This window comes from Neolamprologus multifasciatus, chromosome 7, assembly GCF_963576455.1.
Source record: "Neolamprologus multifasciatus chromosome 7, fNeoMul1.2, whole genome shotgun sequence".
NCBI classification, from domain to species: domain Eukaryota; kingdom Metazoa; phylum Chordata; class Actinopteri; order Cichliformes; family Cichlidae; genus Neolamprologus; species Neolamprologus multifasciatus.
This window is the reverse complement of record NC_140445.1, coordinates 55,603,331-55,623,953: the sequence shown is the minus strand read 5'-3', so window position 1 is coordinate 55,623,953 and position 20,623 is coordinate 55,603,331. Positions and strand designations below refer to the sequence as shown.

General features: G+C 40.4%; 1 protein-coding gene across 5 annotated transcripts in view; it reads right to left on the bottom strand.

Moving 5' to 3' along the window:
• Window positions 1-70: 70 nt before the first annotated feature.
• The window catches only part of sema4ba (sema domain, immunoglobulin domain (Ig), transmembrane domain (TM) and short cytoplasmic domain, (semaphorin) 4Ba), a 55,215-nt gene continuing 34,662 nt past the window's right edge, over window positions 71-20,623 (bottom strand). For all 5 annotated transcript variants that reach the window (XM_085169289.1, XM_085169287.1, XM_085169290.1 and 2 more), the window contains exons 3-15: window positions 9,294-9,454; window positions 9,029-9,091; window positions 8,504-8,602; window positions 7,849-7,960; window positions 7,513-7,629; window positions 7,104-7,261; window positions 3,518-3,699; window positions 2,908-3,058; window positions 2,336-2,546; window positions 2,142-2,257; window positions 1,577-1,734; window positions 1,014-1,105; window positions 71-848 (exon numbers count right to left, since the gene is read on the bottom strand). In XM_085169289.1, coding sequence (XP_085025415.1) covers window positions 76-848; window positions 1,014-1,105; window positions 1,577-1,734; window positions 2,142-2,257; window positions 2,336-2,546; window positions 2,908-3,058; window positions 3,518-3,699; window positions 7,104-7,261; window positions 7,513-7,629; window positions 7,849-7,960; window positions 8,504-8,602; window positions 9,029-9,091; window positions 9,294-9,454 — 2,393 coding nt within the window. In that variant the 3' untranslated portion in view covers window positions 71-75. The remainder of the gene's footprint in view (window positions 849-1,013; window positions 1,106-1,576; window positions 1,735-2,141; window positions 2,258-2,335; window positions 2,547-2,907; window positions 3,059-3,517; window positions 3,700-7,103; window positions 7,262-7,512; window positions 7,630-7,848; window positions 7,961-8,503; window positions 8,603-9,028; window positions 9,092-9,293; window positions 9,455-20,623) is intronic.

Sequence of the window (20,623 nt, the reverse complement as noted above, 5' to 3'; positions counted from 1 at the left end):
TTTTTGTCTTTCTCAACAAGTGCACTCTTTCCTTTGAGTTCAAAAGCAGTCACTCCATATAACATGAAGCCTGCCTCACACTATAGAGTCTTTAATCTCGGAGCCCAGCCTGACTCGAGGCCGGGGGCACGTGGGTGAAATCTCCACGTGGCTCTCTCTTAAGTTCAGAGGCCTCTTCTCCGATTCAGAGAAGCTCTTGCTGTTATCAGGGGACGAGCACTCGTGCGGTGGAGTGCTGCAGATGTAGTTGTCATTAAGGGTCTGGTACCCCTTGTGATCCGAAGCTGAGGTTGTGACTGTGTTGCCGTTGAGCGGCAAGTTTTCAGCGGGTTTCCCCACTATTCTGGGCTTCTTCTGCTGCATGTTCGGGCACTCTCCCTCCTTCAGCATGGACTTCATGTGGTCACGGTTCCTGTAAACCACAAAAAGGGAGAAGACTACCAGGGAAAACACCAGGAGGGCGCATACAACGATCAGCTCGTTCCAGTAGGTCTTTGTGTTGATCTGCGGCGAGCGGGCCTCCCCTGGCAGGATGATGATTTCCTCCTGTGAGATCTGCGGCGTACGTGAACGGCCTGTCAAGGTGGTGCTCTCCTCCTTGGCTTCGCCTCTCACACAGTAGTTTGCCAGCAGCTGTCTGAAGCCCTCCTCCACTGACCAGCACTCGTATGTTTCCTGCTTGTCCGCTTGAGCTACCACCACCAGTCCCCCCTCTGGGCTGGGGTAATGGAAATGACCTGCGCTCTCACCGAACTCCCACTTCCTTTCAGCCAAATTAGAGCGCAGCTTGCAGGGCAGTACTTTGAATGTGTTGGCTGGGATAATGATCACCTGGCATGACGACATCCCTGCGGAAAGTCAAAGCGCAGATGAGTCAGGTATGGCGTGAAAAAAGGCTGTACCACTCTGCTGATACAGAATAATAATGTTTTTTCAATCAACTCTCATTTTGAGAGGCATAGCACGGAAATGGAGAGTGCTCTGTAAATCTTAGAGAAGAGGAGGCCACATACGTGTAGGTAGAGGTCTGGCAAACCGTGGACTTGCCGCAGTCTTATTGCAAATAGCTGATGTGTCTGCTTCATCTACATCCTGCCGCCAGGCACTGAAACACATACAATTAATCATTAATAATAATCATAATCTTTTTTGAAAAAAATGCACTCTCTCATCTAATATTTGCATATCACAGGCATAGATTGAATATAAAAGAAGGACAGAGCCCCTGGGCCTGAAAAGTGAATCCAGTGTGAAAGATCTTTAAACCCGTGTTCTTTCTTTCAAACAGAAGATTGTAAAGCGGATTAAACGGTTTCCTAGTGGGTTTATAGTCTTAATCGCTAGTTTCCAGTCTTATTTAATACAACATGATGCTTGTTTGGTAAATTGTTTTCCTGTTTAGAGTAAAATACATGATTATTCGGGGTAGAGCATCCCTCATGCCTGGTTCATCAAGATGGTGACGATGAAATTGCCAAATTTGAGGCTTCAAACAGGACTTCAACCTTTTATGTACAGTTTATGATCACAGAAAGCTTTGGCTGCTAAAATAAATATTGTGCAGCGGGATACGTACTTGTTTGGTGTAGCACGTCTGACATCTACACATTGCTTCCCATTCCAGGCACAGTAAGGATCCCTGGAGAGGATGCACTCCCCACAGCTCTGATAATTAGTGCAGTTAGCTACTGAGACCTCCACCAGTTCAGAGAAAGAAGAAACATAGAGCTGACCCTGTGGATGACAGATGACAAAGAAGGGGACAGTCAGGAGGTGCCCCAAATACTGATACTGGGTTACTATTTTCATCCAGAGTCCTCTCTTTGTGACCCTGATCTAAATGTGGTAGATTTCTTTCATCCATTTTAAAAGGAATTCCTTTGCCCTGATCTACGGAAGCACATGCCAGGGTTCAGGAAGTGTCACAAATCCAGCTGTTAAAACCCCAGCTGCAGATCCCCTGAGAGAATGTTGCACGCAATTAGCTCACTGAACACGGGGTACGCTGCAGGCTGCGACTCTTAATGGCTCATGGAGTCTCTAAACTGCCAATAAATGAATTTATTGAGCTCATTAGTTTGAACCATGAGAAAGTGCTCTGAATTAAATCGGACCGTTTTCTTTCCGAACACCACGTGTACCTTTTCCGTGTCCAGCTCAATGTGCTGCACCGGCTGAGAGTTACGGAAGAGCACCATCTCTTCAATAATGTGCATCTTCTTGTTGACGTTAATGGCTTTATGAAGTCTCCCATCATCTGGAGAAGAGAGTTTAAGTGAAGTCAGATAAAACAAAGGTGCAGGTGAAGAGTGTTTGTGAGCGGTGAGCTGTTTACCTGTGCCAATGAAGAGCACGTTATACACCTTTTTAGCTGCTTGAACACGATGGACGGCGATCTGCGTGTAGCGGACATTGCGCTTGAGTAGCAGAGGCTGGCTGCGGATCACGTTGTCCATCAGGAAGTGGTCTTTGACAAAATTCAGCACCTTGTCTGGCATGAGCAACGAGGAGGAGATGCCCTGTTTTCTGGCCGCGTTTGTGATGCACTGGAAAACACAACAAACATACTGCTTTACATGCTTTCCCCCATACGTTCTCTGGATAATGAAACCTACAGTGGCTGTACAGCACTTCTGTGTGTGTTTATTTTATTACCAGGTTATTTCAGTGATTTGAGTTTGATAAGTCAGGAAATTAAACCTACAGTCGTTTGATAAGAATCATGTTTAGGGCCTGGAGACGAGTGTTGCCCGTCTAAAAGATATCTGATCAAGCTTCTATCAGCAGTCACAAATTGGAAAACAACCTAGAGACCTCATGCAGCTGAAGAGACACAGTACAGAGTAGTGACATGTGCAGGATGTGTCTACTGGGTTTTCCAGCAGAGGGCAGCAAGAAAGCACTCACCGCTCCAGGCCGAGGCTCTGGTACCGGATGGTTGTAAGTATACCACTGCTGGGTTTCGCGGTTAACCTCACGGTATCGCCCGTTGAACGCCTTTTCTACCTGGTCCATAGTGAAGGAGCACACTGCAGAGCTTCCTGATGCACCTTTGTACCTTTTATAGGACATAAACAATTGACAGACGATTACAATCTTTCAAACTTGTAAAGCCTTGAAAAAAGCTGTACGTAAACATAGAGATAATACAGTGAAAATCCACCAAAACAGATGGAAAACTGGTAGTTAAGTCCTGTTACACTCTTCTTTGCTTGACAGTAAATTTTATACATACATTTTATCTTTAAATAACAATTCTCATCTATCACAGATCATTGAAAAACATGATTAATTACATATTTAATTAGTAATCTAAATGTTACGAGTAAGATCAAGATGCTTGTCTTGATCTTCCTGGTGTTCATAATGGTTTAAATCTCCACAACCTTCACAAACACAATCAGGTATGCCACTTTTTTTCATTTTATAATCCCTCATGTGTGTCAAATAATTACCTTAAAGGTGTCTGTACATTTATTTCATTGTTATCTTAATCAAAAGATTTAAAAGCTCTCACCACTGAGAGGTGAAGACTCCATAAAACACTGTGTTCTTCCAGTCCTCGGGACTGGGTGTGAGCACAAACATGTCTTGGATTATGTTGAAGGGAAAGCCGTCATCGGGCAGAGAACACAAGAGCTGAGCCTTCAGGAACGTCGTCCATTTCTTCTGCAGCACCCTTTCACCTCCAACGTCACCCTGCAACACAATAACTGTTGGTTAGGAGGGGGCTTTTTTCCAGCACGAAGCGCTGCAGTATGAGATCTGACACCTGAGGTCAGTATAGACAATATCCTGACACAGTTTGACACACAAGTGTGATTTGATGGGATCTGACAGATCTGTGGTGCATATTCTGAAATGATGATATGCACCACATGGTACACTGCAAAAACATACTATAACATGCCTTTGATCAGGGGTGTCAAACATTAGGCCTGGGGGCCCATTGCATGAATTTTGAAAATTGAGGGGAAACAGGGATTGGACTTATAACTGTATTTAAGTTTTACAGCGTTTCCTGGTGATAAAGACCTCCCCTATGGCCATTTATACTACATTAAAGTAATTAAGTAACCGATAAACAATTAAATGAAAGGGACATTCTTTGTGAATTTAAGCCCAAATAGTTGTGCTAATACACTTTACTTCTATCCTGTAGAAAAACTAAGATGTGTTGTTGAAATTACACTGCTTTTTATTAGATTAAGATACCACAGATATTAAATGTGTATTTAGTGTAGTTAAACTTCTTTACACTGACAGGAAAGGAAGTTTCACTGGCTGAGTGATCGAAGTGGGCTGCATGTGGCCCACCGTGTAAAATGAGTGTTAACATCCCTGCCTTAGACACTGTATGTTATAATGTGTAAGGAAATACATTCTGCTGTCTTTGTTTTCCTTCTTTGTGACAAAAACAAAAACAGAGAGCGCCCCGTCCAAAGGTGAATTTGTTCAAATTGACGTAACTGAAAAACATTAACCTCCTCGTAAAACCACAATGAGCTAAATCAATTGTGCCTGCAACACAGTTACAACCCCGAGGCAGAAGACTTCTAGGTCATGAAAACAATATACATCATCACAACTGGCATAGATAAAAAAAAAAACACTTGGGGCTTAGAGGAGGGCAAATGCTTTTAAATGAAAAAGAAGAAGCACTGCTCTCTGACAATCCTCCTTGACTGATACTGCTGCTGTGATTCACCGCCTTTGGCACGAGCCTTCAAATTGCTATGAGGGATGTGGGACCTCTTTGACATGCAGACTAATTAGGATGCACAGATTTGTATGATAGAATCTCAGTGCAAACTGGAGAGTAAATACATCTTGGCGCTTCAGTGTGAATGACATTTACAGTATGTGATATGTATATATAACTGTTTGATGAGGTGTTACAGGTCTCAGGTAGGTGATTGCACATCAAGAGCTAAATTAAAGAGCTTCATTTAGTTTTGTAAAGACACAATCTGTTTATCATAGATCTAACAAGCTCGAAGTTTGCTGTTGTAATCAGTTTTGAAGCTCTCCAGAGGACCAAGAGAAATGCTAAATGACCTAAACCACATAAAACGTCTTTAACATGAAGCTTCAATTGAGTCTACCTTAGCATAACATTAATCAGAGGAAGTGGCAGCACGGGATGGAAAGGGAAATGACACATGACCAAGACTGAGCTTCTGAAGCAATTACTTGTTGTAACCCAGGCAGATAATGAGCAACATATATATTCCCTGGTCCTTTGGGCTGAACCGAGTTTTATAATTCAGTGCCACTCTGGGCTTAAACTGACTTCTGAATAATTGAAGCAAATGCATCCCATTCATCCCTTGTAAAAGCACCCCTTGTTCAAAAGGCTGTTCAAAAAGCCATGAACATGGCGGGTGGTAATGGCTTCTTTCTGGGAAACGGAACAATCCTGCAAATGAGAACATGCTTTGTTGTGTTTGTTTCAACCAAAACATTGTTTATCATTCCATAGTTAGCCTCGATGAAGTGGAACTAAAGTAATAGTAAACACCTGGATATACAGCAAGTATGGAGACGGCCGCCGACACAGTTAGTGAAGCACATTTTGGAAGACTAAAACTGGACGTGAATAGTTTACTTGAACTGGCGTTGCTGTAAAGTTTTACCGAGATTGACCGTTTGCCTCATTTTAAAGCTTTGTTACGCTTTATTTTTCCTTCAGCACTGCTTAAGAAGCTAAAAACCTTAAACATTATTGCCAATTTCCTTCTGGGTAATCTGTTCCGTGTTACATATTTTAAACGTACATGAGAAAATTATCATCAAAATGCCACATGAGCAGAGTTATAATAGTTTTGATTTTTCTCTAATTAGCTTTTATTTTTATTTTGTTTTGACATTTAGTTTGGTTTCAGTTAGTTTCCAGAGTGGGTTTGCTTGTTTTAGTTCAGTTTTTATTGTTTAAAAATATCTAGTTTAGTTTTTAATGGTTTAACTTTCAATTCAATTTAGTTCAATTCAGTTTTATTTATTTAGCACCAAATCACAATTGCCTCAAGGTGCTTTATATTGTAAGGTAGACCCTATAATAATACATACAGAGAAAAAGCCAACAATCATAATACCCCCTATGATCAAGCACTTTGGCGACAGTGGGAAGGAAAAACTCCCTTTTAACAGGAAGAAACCTCCGGCAGAACCAGGCTCAGGGAGGGGGTCCATCTGCCGCGACTGGTCAGCTTTAGTCTTTTTAATTATTACTCTATGAATCATTTTGAAAGGATTTCACTCACAGTCTTGTTGACATTCATCAATGCCTCATCAGGAAAGCTTTGATAAAATGTTAGTATAAAACTAACAAATACTAACAAATACTAAAACTTCCTATGTTAGAGTGTGCTTCTTATTCTTTTAGTTAATTAAAATAGTTTTTTTTTTTTTTATCTAGTTTTACTAGTTGCTCCTGAGTCAATATTTATATTGGAATATTTGTCCTTTAAATGGATGTATGGAGAAAAAAAAGAAAGGTGAATGAATGAATGAATGAATGGATAGACACCCCCCCCCCCTCCTTCCATCTCAAACTCTCATCACTATTTTTCACCCTCTTCACACAGTGGTGAGTGTGATTGTTTTAGGAGAGCCAAACAGCAGTCTGATCTGGAGGACTGACTTCTCATTGCATAAATACTAATATAGAAATGCTTAAAAATGAACAAACACTGTGTGAGGTCCGCAGAAGGTGTCAAAGCATTTCTGCACACAGATCCCACGCTTCAGTAATCCTAAGTGATTTGTAGTTGGATACTGAATCCTGTCTGAACGCAAATATTTGGTGAAACACGATAAGAGCAGAGAGAGTGGATTTGGATGGAAAGGAATCAAACTGTGGCGAACGTGCAAGAAAAATGTTTTTCTGTAACAACAGCTCGTGCGTCACTGCCCAGAAGGACTCTGAGCTATAAGCAGCTTTCAGTAGACTACATACTGTACATTCCTGTATAGGTACTGAGCACAAACAAACAAGCAAACTCCTGCTTTAATAGAATTCTATAGAAACAGCAGGGAGTGCACATTACCCAAGGGTAAGAAAGCTGCTTTAGATGGACTATCTGCCTTGGAGCGTCGCTCACCTTACACACACGAGCAATGCGTGACACAATGGTGTTGTCAAAGAAATCAAACTCCTTCCCCGCTTCACTGAAGAAGAAGTAAATCTTATCATCATCGCCCACCGGGTTGCCCTTGGGAAGGCTCTCCTGTATGTAGGCAGAGCCAACAAAGGCTGGATCTGAAAGGAAACCAACAATACTGTCACAATGGGATCTAGGGACAGACATCCCTATTCCCATGGCAAACACAGTCCAATTTCAACAGGGACTGACAGACTGCAGGTACACACTTTTTCATATTCATCATTTCAAGTGATGCCACACTGTAAACTTCCCATTCAGTAGATTTGGTGCAAGCAGTTTGACAATGTCATTTATCTGAAATAAGACACAACAAAAAAAACATTGCCTTCCAGCTATTATACTGTACCTTGAAGCCAGTTAAGTGAGTTTTCTGTTTTTAGAGCTGTTCCTTGGCTTAGACTCTTGTAAATGATGGGTTCATTTCCTTGGAAATTACTGACTGTGCCAGTATACAGCTCTCCATCTGCAACAGGATGAAGAAGACCATCGTAATAAGAGTACTTATCACAAGGGAATGGGCTTCTGCGTCACACGCGGTAATGAAATCCAGAGGTTATGCCACAGTTTGTCTTTATAGGATTTACCAAAGTACTTTACTGATTCCCACAGTGGCTTCTATAAATCCAAAACATTTAAGCGAGCCTGATTTTTATCAGCGGCTGACAGCCATCGTGAGACCTACCAGCCATGATGGCAGTGGACTTGTATTCAGGGTTGAATGGGCAGCGGCTCCGTCCATCCTCTGTAACAATCTCACCAGTATCGCTCTTGACAAGGGAGAAGTCTGTAGTGTTCTGGAGGAAACGCACACACACATCACATGTCACACACTGAGTTTGAAGTAGAGCTGTAACCTGCTCTGACAGTGACCGCAGAGTCAAGTCTCACAGCGGGAAGGAGGTCAGTCTGTGTTTGCTAGAAACTGCAGCAAAGGTCACGTGTTTGTTTGTTATGGATTGCTCTAAAAGGCCTTAAAAGATTTGTAGAAAAGGATTGAAAACGACATTGATTCTTACATTATTCGATTACGTGCATTAAATATTTTTGATCCATTTCCCATAAGGCACAGGAGATAATAAAATAATGCACTTATATGGTATCTGGCCGGGCAGAGCCTGAGCCAGACTGCTAAGTGAGTTGAGAGGCAGGAAGCAGAATGCATCTCTTCCTCTAGAATCAAATAAACAAATCACATATAAAATCTTGCACCAGGGGTACTCAGCTTTTCCAAAAACAAACAAATGGAACAGATTTTTTTTTCTTTTTTAATATCCAAAACCAGGCGTGCTCAAATGTGGGCACTGCAACAGATGCATGCCCCTCCATTAAACACTTACTATGTAAGCACAGATGGGGCTGAAGGCATAGGTTCCACAAACGTACAGATGAGTGCTGTTCATGCGTAGTAAGATTTTGATGTAGTTGAAGCAATCCGTCTGTATTAGAAACACAGGGAAAAGTTCTATTAGAGTGATTGTTTTAACCAACTTCTTTCTTTTAAACTGTCCAGAAAGTCATTTTTCTTTTCATGCTCTAACATAGAACAGTTTAGAGAAATTTGTGAAGAAGTAAGAATACATTTCCATCCAACAGCTTTTCAAATGGTAAAGTAAAAGCACTAATTCCTCCTGCTAATGTGGTGACCCTTACTGAAGGCTCTGTGACTGGGGGCTGTCATAAAAAAAAGTGGAAAACTGGGACTGGAAGGAGGGAAAAAACATCCATTGTTGTAGCATGGAAAGTCTCAACTTGAGAGGAAATGTCCAGGGTTCTGCCCTGGATCTGTTTGCCATCTAACACTGGTCGTGTTTGAGCCACGTGTGAGTTTAGGCACTTGTGTATGAAACCATCAGTTCACTCGCCTGCAGGTCTTTGCCTTTGAAACTGCACTCTTCTCTCTTCCTCTCTGGGGTTTTCCATGCAAGCTGCAGAAGAAAAATAGCATCAATTGCATACAGTAGATATCATATAGTGAGGTGTGTTATAGTCACTTTGGACTACTGGGAGCTTAGCATACTTATTGCCATCTACGTATACTACACCTCTGGGATCATATCATAACTGAATTCATATAAATACAGTTTATGTGGTATTGCAGTTCACAGCTGCTTGCACACTGACTCTTACCTTTCTTTGTAGCTTGGCTGCACTGATATCAGAGAGGCTGAGAGCGAAGAGACTCTCCCGAGCGCCAACATACAACATGCCATTTTCGCTACTGAGCAGCAGAGAGGTAAAATTGAAGACTCCGCTCACTGAGAAACTTCTGGCAGTTCTCTCCTTTGCATCTATACAGAAACAAAAACACAGACAGAGGAATAAAATAAACATGTAATAATTCAAAATGAATCAATATTTTAAACTGCTGAAGACAGGGAATGAATTAAGGTGCAATCACAACAAAGAATGAGACTTTTTGTGTGTCTTAATATTAATGACAAAGATTTTCTTAAATAATAGAATATTTATATCTGCATGAGCATTGCTATTTTGCACTTTTGACTTCATCAGCTAGCACACGGTGAAAACTGATGTGAAAATGAGAAGAATGAGGGTGAAAGCAAGAGAAAGCCACCCAGCTCTCACTTGTGACTACATGTTCTGCATCTAGAACCAGAAAAAGATGGACTTTGAAGCTGAGAATATCAAGTAGATGAGATGAACAGCAACTTATAAAGTGGGCCTCACAGTGTTTGTTAAACCTGAAGGTTTTTGCAAAAATAAATAACTGACTGAATGAATGTGCCTGTTTCTCTGGCTGCTTGGACAGTACGTGAAACTACAGCTTCCAAATCTTACTGGCCCCTCATCAGAAAAATTCCCCATATTTCTCCAACAGTTCAATAATTTTAAATAAACTATGGAAAATAAATTGCTTTGTTTCCACCACACTACCAACTCCTGACTAACGCCAAGAGTTAAACCATTAACTCCCTCTAATCGCTGCTTTAAAAAAGCCCATGTGTATCTCAGACTTGCAGCAGTTTGGAGGCCTTCACTGCCAGCACAACGTGAACAACTCGCCTCAGCGGCATGCCAGCATAAACAGAAGCCAGGAGCTAATGGAAACTTAGTCACTGAAGTTCTGAAACAGGATCTCAGGCCTTGAAATGTGAACTGCAATAAAAAAAAAGAAGAAATAACAGAGTCCTCTTTGGACCCACCTACTATAAGAGTACTGACACTAATAGCTGCATAAATACTAAAGATTTAGAAAATGAAGTTAAAGAAATAACACAATATACCCAAGTTGTGACATTTCTGTAAGCTAGACAGAAAGTAAATAAGAAAATAGTTTTTTAAGTGCAACATCAAAATGCAATGCTTACAGAAAAACCAGAAAAAAGAAAATGTAAATAGTACATACAAAAAAAATGAAAATGAAAGCTGAAACAGTGAGGGGAATACAATCTAAATTTGTAAATGCAACTTTTACAAATATACAAAAAAAAGGGTAGTAATGCAAACAGTTTGTAATTTCACCCTTTGATTGTTCTTCTTTCCCTTTATTTAGTTTTAAAATATTTTCATCAAGAAGGAAAAAATGCACTTATTTTAATTTGTATCACAATATTTTGAAAGTTACTCTCATGTATTCGGGGGACTTCCAATCTATGAGCCAGCAACAACATTTAGAGCGCCTCGTCACATCAGCTGATATGATGAGGTGCCTTTATCTGCACTGTACACAGGTGACAAGGTAAAGGACAAATCAGTACAAAGTTGTTCTGAATGATCACCATATTTTCCATCTCTTAGTTGAAACATACTTAAAAAAAAAATTGTATTTTAAGTATGTTTCAACTAAGAGATGGAAAATATGATTTGAGGGGGTCTTATAAGTTTGAAATGCCTAAAGTGAGAACCAATGTTAAGTATAGATGTGTGTCAGTTTTGGGAGTGAAATTATGGAATGGACTTAATGATGAACTGAAGATGTGTTTTTCTTTGTCATTCTTCAGGAAGATTTTAAAAATTAGTATTATACAAGGTTATAGAAATTTGGTTTGTTAAAAAAGGTTTGTGTTGATTTAATTTCTTAATTTCTTGATTTATCATTGATTTCTTTTCAAACTGTTATACAACTTATTTATCAATGCTATTTATTTTCTTGGTTAAGGATTTGATTATTTCTATGGGGGTAAGGGATAGGATAAGTATAAGCCATAAAGCTTCAGCCTATTCCTTTTTCGGTTACTGTTTGAGTACTTTTATGTAAAATTATAATCTGTTGTTGTTGTTGTTGACTGAAATAAACATTTCAAATTCAAATTCAATTCAAAATTCACCTCTAAGCTGAAAGACAATTGCTGGGGCACAAAGGGTCATGGGATGTCTGGGAATGAAAATGACAATACACCTGTGGGAGATTTAGGGCCATCACGGACCATCATCGAAACACCAAATGAAGGAGTATATACTTACATTTAAATGTGGTAGGGTTTCAAAGGCTTTGAAAGTCGCTGCTAAGTCACATAGTAGCAGCCCACTGTGGCAGTGATGCATTTTCACTGTTTTTCACTGTTCAAATTTACAATATCACATGCACAGAAGAGTGAAACTGTATTAAACCCACTACTGCTGGTGGTAATAATTAAAATTATAGCACTTCAAACTAATCCGGTCCAGATAAAGCCATTAAGTTCTACTGACAATAAGCTCACCATGTGGTACATACCCTGCAGTATATGTGACCTAATATAACCTCACCTTAGTGTGCTGGTACAGGAGGTCGAGAGACTTCCTCTCCCTTGGGAAAACAACATGTTAATAGCGGTCCATCACCACGGCAACAGTGAGCCATATTGTAGTTAAATCTGTCCGTAAAACCACAAGAGGCTCTCCTCCATGTACTGTACATGGACCCACGGGGGCCATTCTCTCTCCTTCCCACTATCATTAAAGGATAAATGGACTGCTGCTCCATGCTGGTACTGTTCCCCCCATTTTTTTTCCTCCCCACAGAGCCGTGGGCAAATTCAGCTGTGATTTACAGAGCGGGAAAGACAAAGGCCAAAGCCTCAACCAAAACAAAAGCTTTGAGGGATTTTCACAGAGGAGAATATCTACACAATTACTCTCTGGAGTCAAATCACCGCTGTCATACTTAGCAACCACAGATGACAAAAAGAAACAATAAGGCTCCCAATTGAGTATCATTAAAGAGATCCAGGAGGGTTTTGCAGCTATACAAAGCTTTTGCTTCATACCTTTTGGAAAACAAAGATCATTTATTGGCGACCAACTGTTTGACAATGCTTTATTTCTCTGAGGAGTCGGTAATTGCTAAATGGTACATTTTATCATTTTTTTTGACCACGTGGTGCATTCAGGCTTTCAGAAGCGGCAGGACAGTCTTAAAATTAATGTTTAATTTGCAGCAAGCTGGGGTTTTTTTTTAAACATCTTCAATTTCACTGCAATACTGGGGAAAAATAGCTAACATTTTGCTCACATTGGAGTCCAAAACGGAGTAAAAGGGGAGTGAATCTTAATCATAAAGTCCCAGGACGGTTGGAAACACAACTCCAAATGAATGCTAATGTTAATCTGGTGCCCACTTTTCTGCTGCAGGAGCTCAGCACAAGGTGCAGCAAACCAGACTCATGAAGTGACGTGACAATTTTGTGACAGCTTCAAAACCAACAATGCATCCGTGAGACGAGAGAACAATGGAAGGAACAGGCACAGATGATGCTTCACAGGTTTTTTTTATCCGTCTACATGAGGAATTGCATGTCGAAGATAGTGATGTTTGAGAGAGCGCCAGAGTGCAGTTTGCTTTTCCAAAAATGCTGTTCGTTCGTTTTACTACTCAGTGTCAAACCCTGCCCAGTAGTTTTTGCAGGCTGCTCTGAAGTACCTTATATAGAGTAGGTAGTGTTTTCTTGGAAAGGGAAGCGGTCCTAGCAAGGTTCATGCATACTTGGATCATATCAATAAAAGGTAAAAAAAGAAAAAAGGTAACAAAGGTTAAAAACTGCCTTATACTCTCGAAAGAAACAGCATTAAGAGTTGGAAATTTTAAATTTAATGTATTTTTACATAGCTTTTCTACTCTACATGAGTACTGAAGTGCACACACATTCATACAAGCTCTTTTCTCCCCCCTATAGTTAAGTTTTCCATCCAGCATTCACAACCATTCGCTCACTTGAGGTTGATATCTTGGTATTACTAAGACTGGAGCAGCCAGGGATCGAACCGCCAACCTTCCAATTAGTAGTTGATCCCGTCTACCGCCTGAGCTATAGTTAATTTGTCCAGTAAAACAGATTATTAATGACTTGCAGTTAAGTTTTATTGCTGAAATGATCAGTTGATAACAGAGTCTTAGCCATAAATTATCATTTGATTCACTCAATGTAACAATAAGTCTCGTTTTAATTGATTCACGGCGGAATTAATCAATTATTTGTTCAACATTCAGTGGTGGTTCCAGCTTGTTAAATGGATTATTTTAAACTGCTGTCCATTTTTTCCACAATGTTCTGCAAGTAAAATGAATTATAATATCATAAAAAGTTTTTTTTATGATATTATAGCGCCTAGAGCACAAAACCTGAATAGACTAACCTACAGGTCGGACAGTGTACAGACTCTTACCCCCAGCAGCTGTGGCAAAGGAGAGAGGGCCAGCGTTTTGATCCCTGGCTCCTTCAACCAGCATGTCTTAGGGCTAGATATTGTGTGTGAGAGTGTAATAGGTTATTGAATGTGTGTGTAAATGGGTGAATGTGGATTGCACTGTAAAAAACAAAACAAAAAAACAAAAACCGCCGAGGAGAAATGGCTCATATAAATACCAAATCAGCATCAAAAGCTGTATGCATCCTGCATGAACTTGTCTTTCCCTCCGCTCCACATATGCCACAGTTTCTTAAAGAATCCGCTCTATTGTTATTTGACTGTCTGAGGTTGATTTGCGACGGGTCATTTCATGACAATGCAGCCCCAGAAATGTTGTGGTGTACACCAGGAAACAGACAGACGAGTTCAAAGGAAGAAGGTTTTGTATCCGTGACAGAGAAACAAGTCAGAAGTGGCCACTGTGCCACTACTAGAACAGCAACAACAGTATCATCCTGCAGCATTTCATCCTTGTCCATCTTACCTTTTTCATGGAAGTCCCTAAAAGTAGGTGTTGACTACTTTGAAGTGCATGACTCCAACAGATGGGCTTATTTTTAGGGCGCATTTGTATCAAAGTGGTTTAGGCCTGTTTTTCCCCCTTTTTTTGGTTTGTTACAGAAACCTTACAGCATGCAAGTTACTTGCATCTTGCATTCATTCATTATAAATACTTGGATGATCTACGTGAAGACACACTTGTACTTTTTTACACCTTTATGTTATTTTTTTCTTTCAACACTGATCTTTCCACTTACGGGAATCTAGATGAGCAAATGTGTTTTTTGTCTGCTAAGGTTCTAACATGTCATCCAGTAAGTTATCTTAGAAAAAACAATGAAACATGAGCCAACAATGGCCAACTCTGTGATCTTTCAGCACTCTCACTGGAGAAAAAACTCCCCAGGAAAACTGAGGCCTTTGGATTAGCCCCAGAATCTGAGGCATTGTTTCTGGAGAGACAAATTATTGCCTAGTTTTTCTAATTGTAGTTTCATAAACAAAATTATACACACACCTAAATTTCATGGTATTTGATATTTGGCGGAAAGCTCAAAGGGTAAATCCAAAATTATATGGATGGATACATACCATCAGGGATAGGCGATTCATTTTGTGTTTGTTTGTTTGATTAGTTTCCTGGGTAAACTGACATTTAAGGCAGGAAGCTAATTTTCAAAAAAAAAAAAAAAAAAAAATCAAAGGAATGACGAAGAAGCAAAAGAAAAAACTAAACAACCGCTGTTTTTTTGTAGGCTGATTATGGACTGATCAGAATGAGTACACAATGTCGTGCTGTCGAGCTGCAACTGAACTAGGGATGGGTATCGAAAACCGGTTCTTGTTGAGAACCGGTTCCCACTGTTTCAATTCCTTGGAATTGTTTGCCATTTTTGCAAACGATTCCCTTATCGATTCCAGTCGCCCCGAATGACGTCACCACGTTGCGGAGCGTCATTTACCTGGCAGGAAACACGGCGCGTAAGCGGCTCAAACGCTCAAAACTTTGGTTATACTTTACGAGAACGGATGACAACAGGGCAACTTGCAATACTTGCAAAGTAGATATTTCATTTAAGGAAGGAAACACTACGAATATGCAAAAGCATTTGCTCACAAAACACGCGATAACCTTAAATGAATGTCGTGTTTTTAATTCCGCTCCGGACTCGTGAATCTCAACCCAGCAGCAGCGGTAACGTTTGCACGTCCTCTCCCGTTAATGCGGCAGGTAAATAATCAACTAACAGTGCATATTATGTTAGCGCGATCTGCCTTATTACAAGACCTGCCATTACTGTGCATTTAGATGACCATGATGAGACAGACAGACAGAGTCTGGCTCAGATGCTGGCAGTTCTCGCTGCAGTCTACCGTTAGCGTCTCCTTTCAGGCCAGGATAGACGAATGTCACCGAGCAGTGACTAAGTTTGTGGTCAAAGGCTTGCACCCATTTGCCACAGCAGATGATTTTCAGTAAGTGAATGTGTTTAATTGTAGGCAGGGACATTACTGGATATTCTTGTGTAATTGCTACTGAATAATTTATGTTATACTTTGTTATTGCTACAGAAGAATATTTATTTTATTATTTTACATTTACAATTTTTTTTTTCCTGGGGACCCAGTGACACCCCATTGAAGAGCTGTAGGCTGTGGATCTCTTAAGATCTCACTGTTGGGTTTGTAAGGCCATGTTACTCCTAAATTTCTATCTTGTTCAAAGAGAAGATATAAAACAAAGTTCTAAGCTAATCGAACTTAATGTTCTCCTTTTTTTTTAAAAAAAGAATCGATAAGAGAATCGATAAAGAATCGAATCGTTAAACAGAATCGAAAATGGAATCGGAATCGTGAAAATCTTATCAATACCCATCCCTAAACTGAACGCACCACGAAAAATGGAGCCAGCAGGCAGATGTCTTATAGAGGGCTTTAAACTTCACCAAGTCACTGCCTGACCTCTGAATCTCTGGTTTGAAATAGCAGCTTTGTGCATGGTTAAATCCCTTCATCTGTGACCTTTTCTACAAGTGCATGAAGAGCACCCTCTCTGCCATCTGTAAGCAATATTAGATTATTACTATTATTATGTAATTAAGAGTAATTTGTGCAAATGACAAAGGGCTAAATGGACTGAAATACTTGCACAGACTAACTTGCTAATCTATTTAGAGACAAAATTAATAGCATCTTTTGCTTCAGGAAGTCATTCTGCATTTTTGCATCTTTTCCTTTTTTTTTTTTTTTTTTTGATTGGTCTCAAAAAAACGATCATTAAAAATGCAGAACATCCTTTTAAGAGAGCAACTGTAGAGAAATGTGTCCTCTAATGCCAGAGATCTAAGTCCCTTTGTTTTGTAGGGCAATGATAACAGGCTGATTCAACCAGCGCCCTCTTATAAGGGAACTGTTTTATCAGCCCTTACAGCTGTATGTTCAGGAGATCAGACGATTGCATACTTCATTTAAACCACCTGTTCCTGTTTCCTTTCCACAGAACTCCAGAAAAAAAAAGAAAAAAAAATCCCCACTTCTGGATCAACTGGATATGTTGAACAGCAAAAAAAAGGTGTCTTAAAAAGAACACAAGATAATGTCCCTATCAAAACACCTGACTTTACTGATAATCTGCTTGGAATTGTACAATGTCAGGGTTCACTAGAAGATGACCCAGAAAATACACCCCTGTTTGTCTCTTTATCGCCTTCAAGAGCAAGCAATAGACTCATGACAGATCCTCTCTAAAGGACATCATATGCCCCATTTCCAGTCTTCTGACCACAAACATGACCTACATTCCCATCTCTGAGGGAGAAGAAGAAGAATACTTGCCAGTAATAGTCCTAAGAGAGCACATTTAAACAGGGTTGAATAGGCAGAAGAGGATGCACGAAAGACAACAGTTGAGGAAAACATCACTACACCTATGCACACAGAAGCAGAGCCAAATCAGTGTTATGTAGAAAAAAACAGATTTACTTTAAACCTGGCAACAATGATGAGCCTCTAACTAACAAGTGAGGGGGATGAGACCCCTCTATGGTAAAATGGGGGTTCGCTTTTTACTTTTCTGAACAAGCAAACAGAACTGAGTGCCTATCCATCCCTACATATCGGTCCGGTGAGTAAAAGTAAAGTAAAAACACTGATTCAGTTTATTTAATGTAATTCATTTCTTAAAGAGTGAGGATTGCCAGATGAGCTAGGATGCCTCAACGTTTGGATAATCTTGTAAAAAAAAAAATAAGAGGCAGGAAATTACATTTACAAGGAACTTCTCCGGAACAAATGTCTTTCCTTTGTCTTTATCTGTCTACTGTACTTGTTCAAGGACTTTGCTCAGGGTAGAACAGATGAACTCTTGTATAGCCATTTGCTTTTAGAAGAATTAGAAGAGTCCTGCTGGGTCAGAGCTCCTACTACTGTCGCATAGTCTGGTGACATAAAAACAGCCCACACTGGAGCTCTAACTACATTATCCCAAGTAATTTTAACTAGCTACTAAGAGCTGCTGCTGAATTGGTAATTGTGTGGGAGAGCAGACCCGGAAAGCTGAAGGACTGAGACTAAAGCATCTGGAATGCATTAAGACAACAGGCCAAGAGGGTCAATCCACCGGGAGGTTCATTAGGCAAGCTGCGAGCACGCTGTTTGTATTGGTAAATTGTGGGGCTGCATCTCGTTAGCAGGATATTGTCTCCACAGCACCATCCACATGCAGAGAAAGGTGGTAAATTTGAAGACAACATTAGGAAGCAAAGTCTGGAAAGGCATATCGTAAATTCTGAGGAAAGTGTAGAGATAAAATATGTGCAACAGGGATGAGCCATAACAGGCTTTGGTGGTGTAATTTATAGAGGGAAAATACAGCACGCTGGGGCTTCAATCTGTTACCATTTAAATACTTTAAATCAGTCATTTGTAAAGAAAAAGAAAACCTCACACAGCTCAGCTCTGTAGGATCCTTTTTTTCTGTTGATAAGACAGTCTGCAGGTCAGGGAGCTACAAAAGCTGACCCTGGATTAACCACTATAATGTAAACCAGCTGCTGGTTTCACCGGGAACTCACCCCGACCCCTTTCTCTACTATGAACAGTGCTGAAGCACCAAGAAAAAAAGAGACTGTACATGAGGTCTTGACTTGTTTTTAGCAATACAGCAGATTCAGACCTGAACAGCCAGACTCCACGCTGTGCTATTGCAGAAGGAGCAGAGAAACTGAAAAGTCACTATGTCCCCACAACACCCTGAAACTGAATGACGTGAAGCAGCTGCACAAAAGTTAAGAGTTGCACTCTTTACTTGTTGTTAGGGCCTTTTCTTTTTAAGAGCTGAACTGAAGCTATTCTCGTCATTAACTGTGGATAAGGAAATTAGTGCAAATACACAACAACACTTTTACACTGAAGGTAAGGCCCTACTAAAAGCTAGAGACCAAGACTAAGCTGTCGCATTAGTTAGATTTTGAAATGCCATTTAAAGATTTGACAAATGCATTTTTACTACATTTTACTTCTTAATTTTACCATTTACTTACATAGTCTTAATATAAAGTACAACTTTACGCGTCTCTATTAGGCAATGTAATCAAGTTTGCTTGAGCGCTGATACCATCACGAAACCAATGTTCAGCTATGTGGCATCAACATAGTATCGAGAAGTAGTTATCTCACTTGACACCACTGTCCTTTTGAATTACTCGAGAGTGGCTGATTCAACTGGCCCAGACACGACAGCTTTTAAATAATTAAAAATGCTTTACTCCCTAGTGTGGCTGTGGGCATACCCCTTAAACAAAATTAAAGCACGACTGTCACACGGTGGGAAGAGGGCTGAACGGTTCAACAAGAAAAGACGGGCAACAAAAAGGCTTATAGGTGTGTCTTTTAAATAGTGCTCAGCACACTAAGCCATTCAACATGGTGCGCATTAAAGCCTGGAACAAAAAAGCAGAGAGAAAAGCAGATGCGGGCTCTATTCCCCGAACCCATGATCCGTCCTGATAGGCGCATAATGAGAACCAGACAAGTGTTCACACCATAACACATACAAATCCCCATTCATTATTCATGGCAGATTACCCTCTTCATTAAGGCATAGGCAGGGACCAGGGGACAGAAAGAGAGAGAGAGACAGAAAGAGAGACAAATAGAAAGTGATAGGGAGACCGAGAGAGTAAGAGATAAAGCCCGTCTACAGATATGTACTAGATGAAGATCAGCCAGGCAGGACTCTGGCCCGCCTACAGTGCTACATTTAAGCACGCAAGCCATCAAGCTAACTGGCATCCAGAAAAGACAGAGAGGACCAGAAACCATGATGAGTTCAGGCAGCTTCTGCTGTATAAAGTTCAGGTCCCTGAGGCCTGCAGCACTGCATTCTGCTTTGATACTGTAAATACAATGTGACAAAGCCCTTCTGCGGGAGGCTGGAAAATGTCAGTGTAGCAGAACAGACACTACCACAGCAGGACAACTTTTGTCACCAGGCCCTCTTAACCTTTATCTGCTGGAAAAAAAAGAAAAGAAAAAGAAAAATACTTGTTCTTTGCTTTAAGCCACAAATAAAACTGGTCTTTTCAACACTAACAATACCAGTGACTCCACAAATTCTATGTCAGAGTTGCTTTTCAAATCAGCTCGTACATTTTACAAAAGTATGGCCTTTTAACCGCGTCGACAAAGAGTAAAATTACTGCTTGTTAAGTTTTACAGGGACATAATTATTATTTCTGTTGTTAAATTATTATCTACATGACCCTTCATGAAGTTATAAATAAGGTTAAAGTTACAGCAACATAAATGCTGCTATAAAAGAAGCTAATGACCGACTAGAAGCCTGGTAAGCCCCAATAATAAAAATCGAAACAGGACAGAAAACATAACCCTCCCTGCTTATCTCCTGGACAGTCACGTCACGCATGCTTTAAAAGTTGTTGTTTAACACCAGCAGCACGCCCTCCAAGCAAATCTTTCCTTAAGAACAGGCCCAAGTGCGAAGTGTCTTTTCAGTGAGTGATTGATGGTGTGTGTTGTTGTGAAATGCTCCACAAGGGATGAGCTATGGGCTTCGCTGAGGCTGGGAGGTGAGAGAGATTATCTGTTTGTATAGAGGTCCAACATGAAGGGGAAGGCACAAGCTCAGACAGGCATCTATGTAAAAGCTCGGTCGGCTTAAAATTCGCTCCAAACTGGAAATTCTACCCGTGTCTGTAATAGATTACTAAGCAGCATCTATCAACATAATCCTCCCTGAAGTAACTCTAATGACGCCTGAACATGAGTCACTAACTGCAGATCAATCACTGAAAGCCTCTACCGAT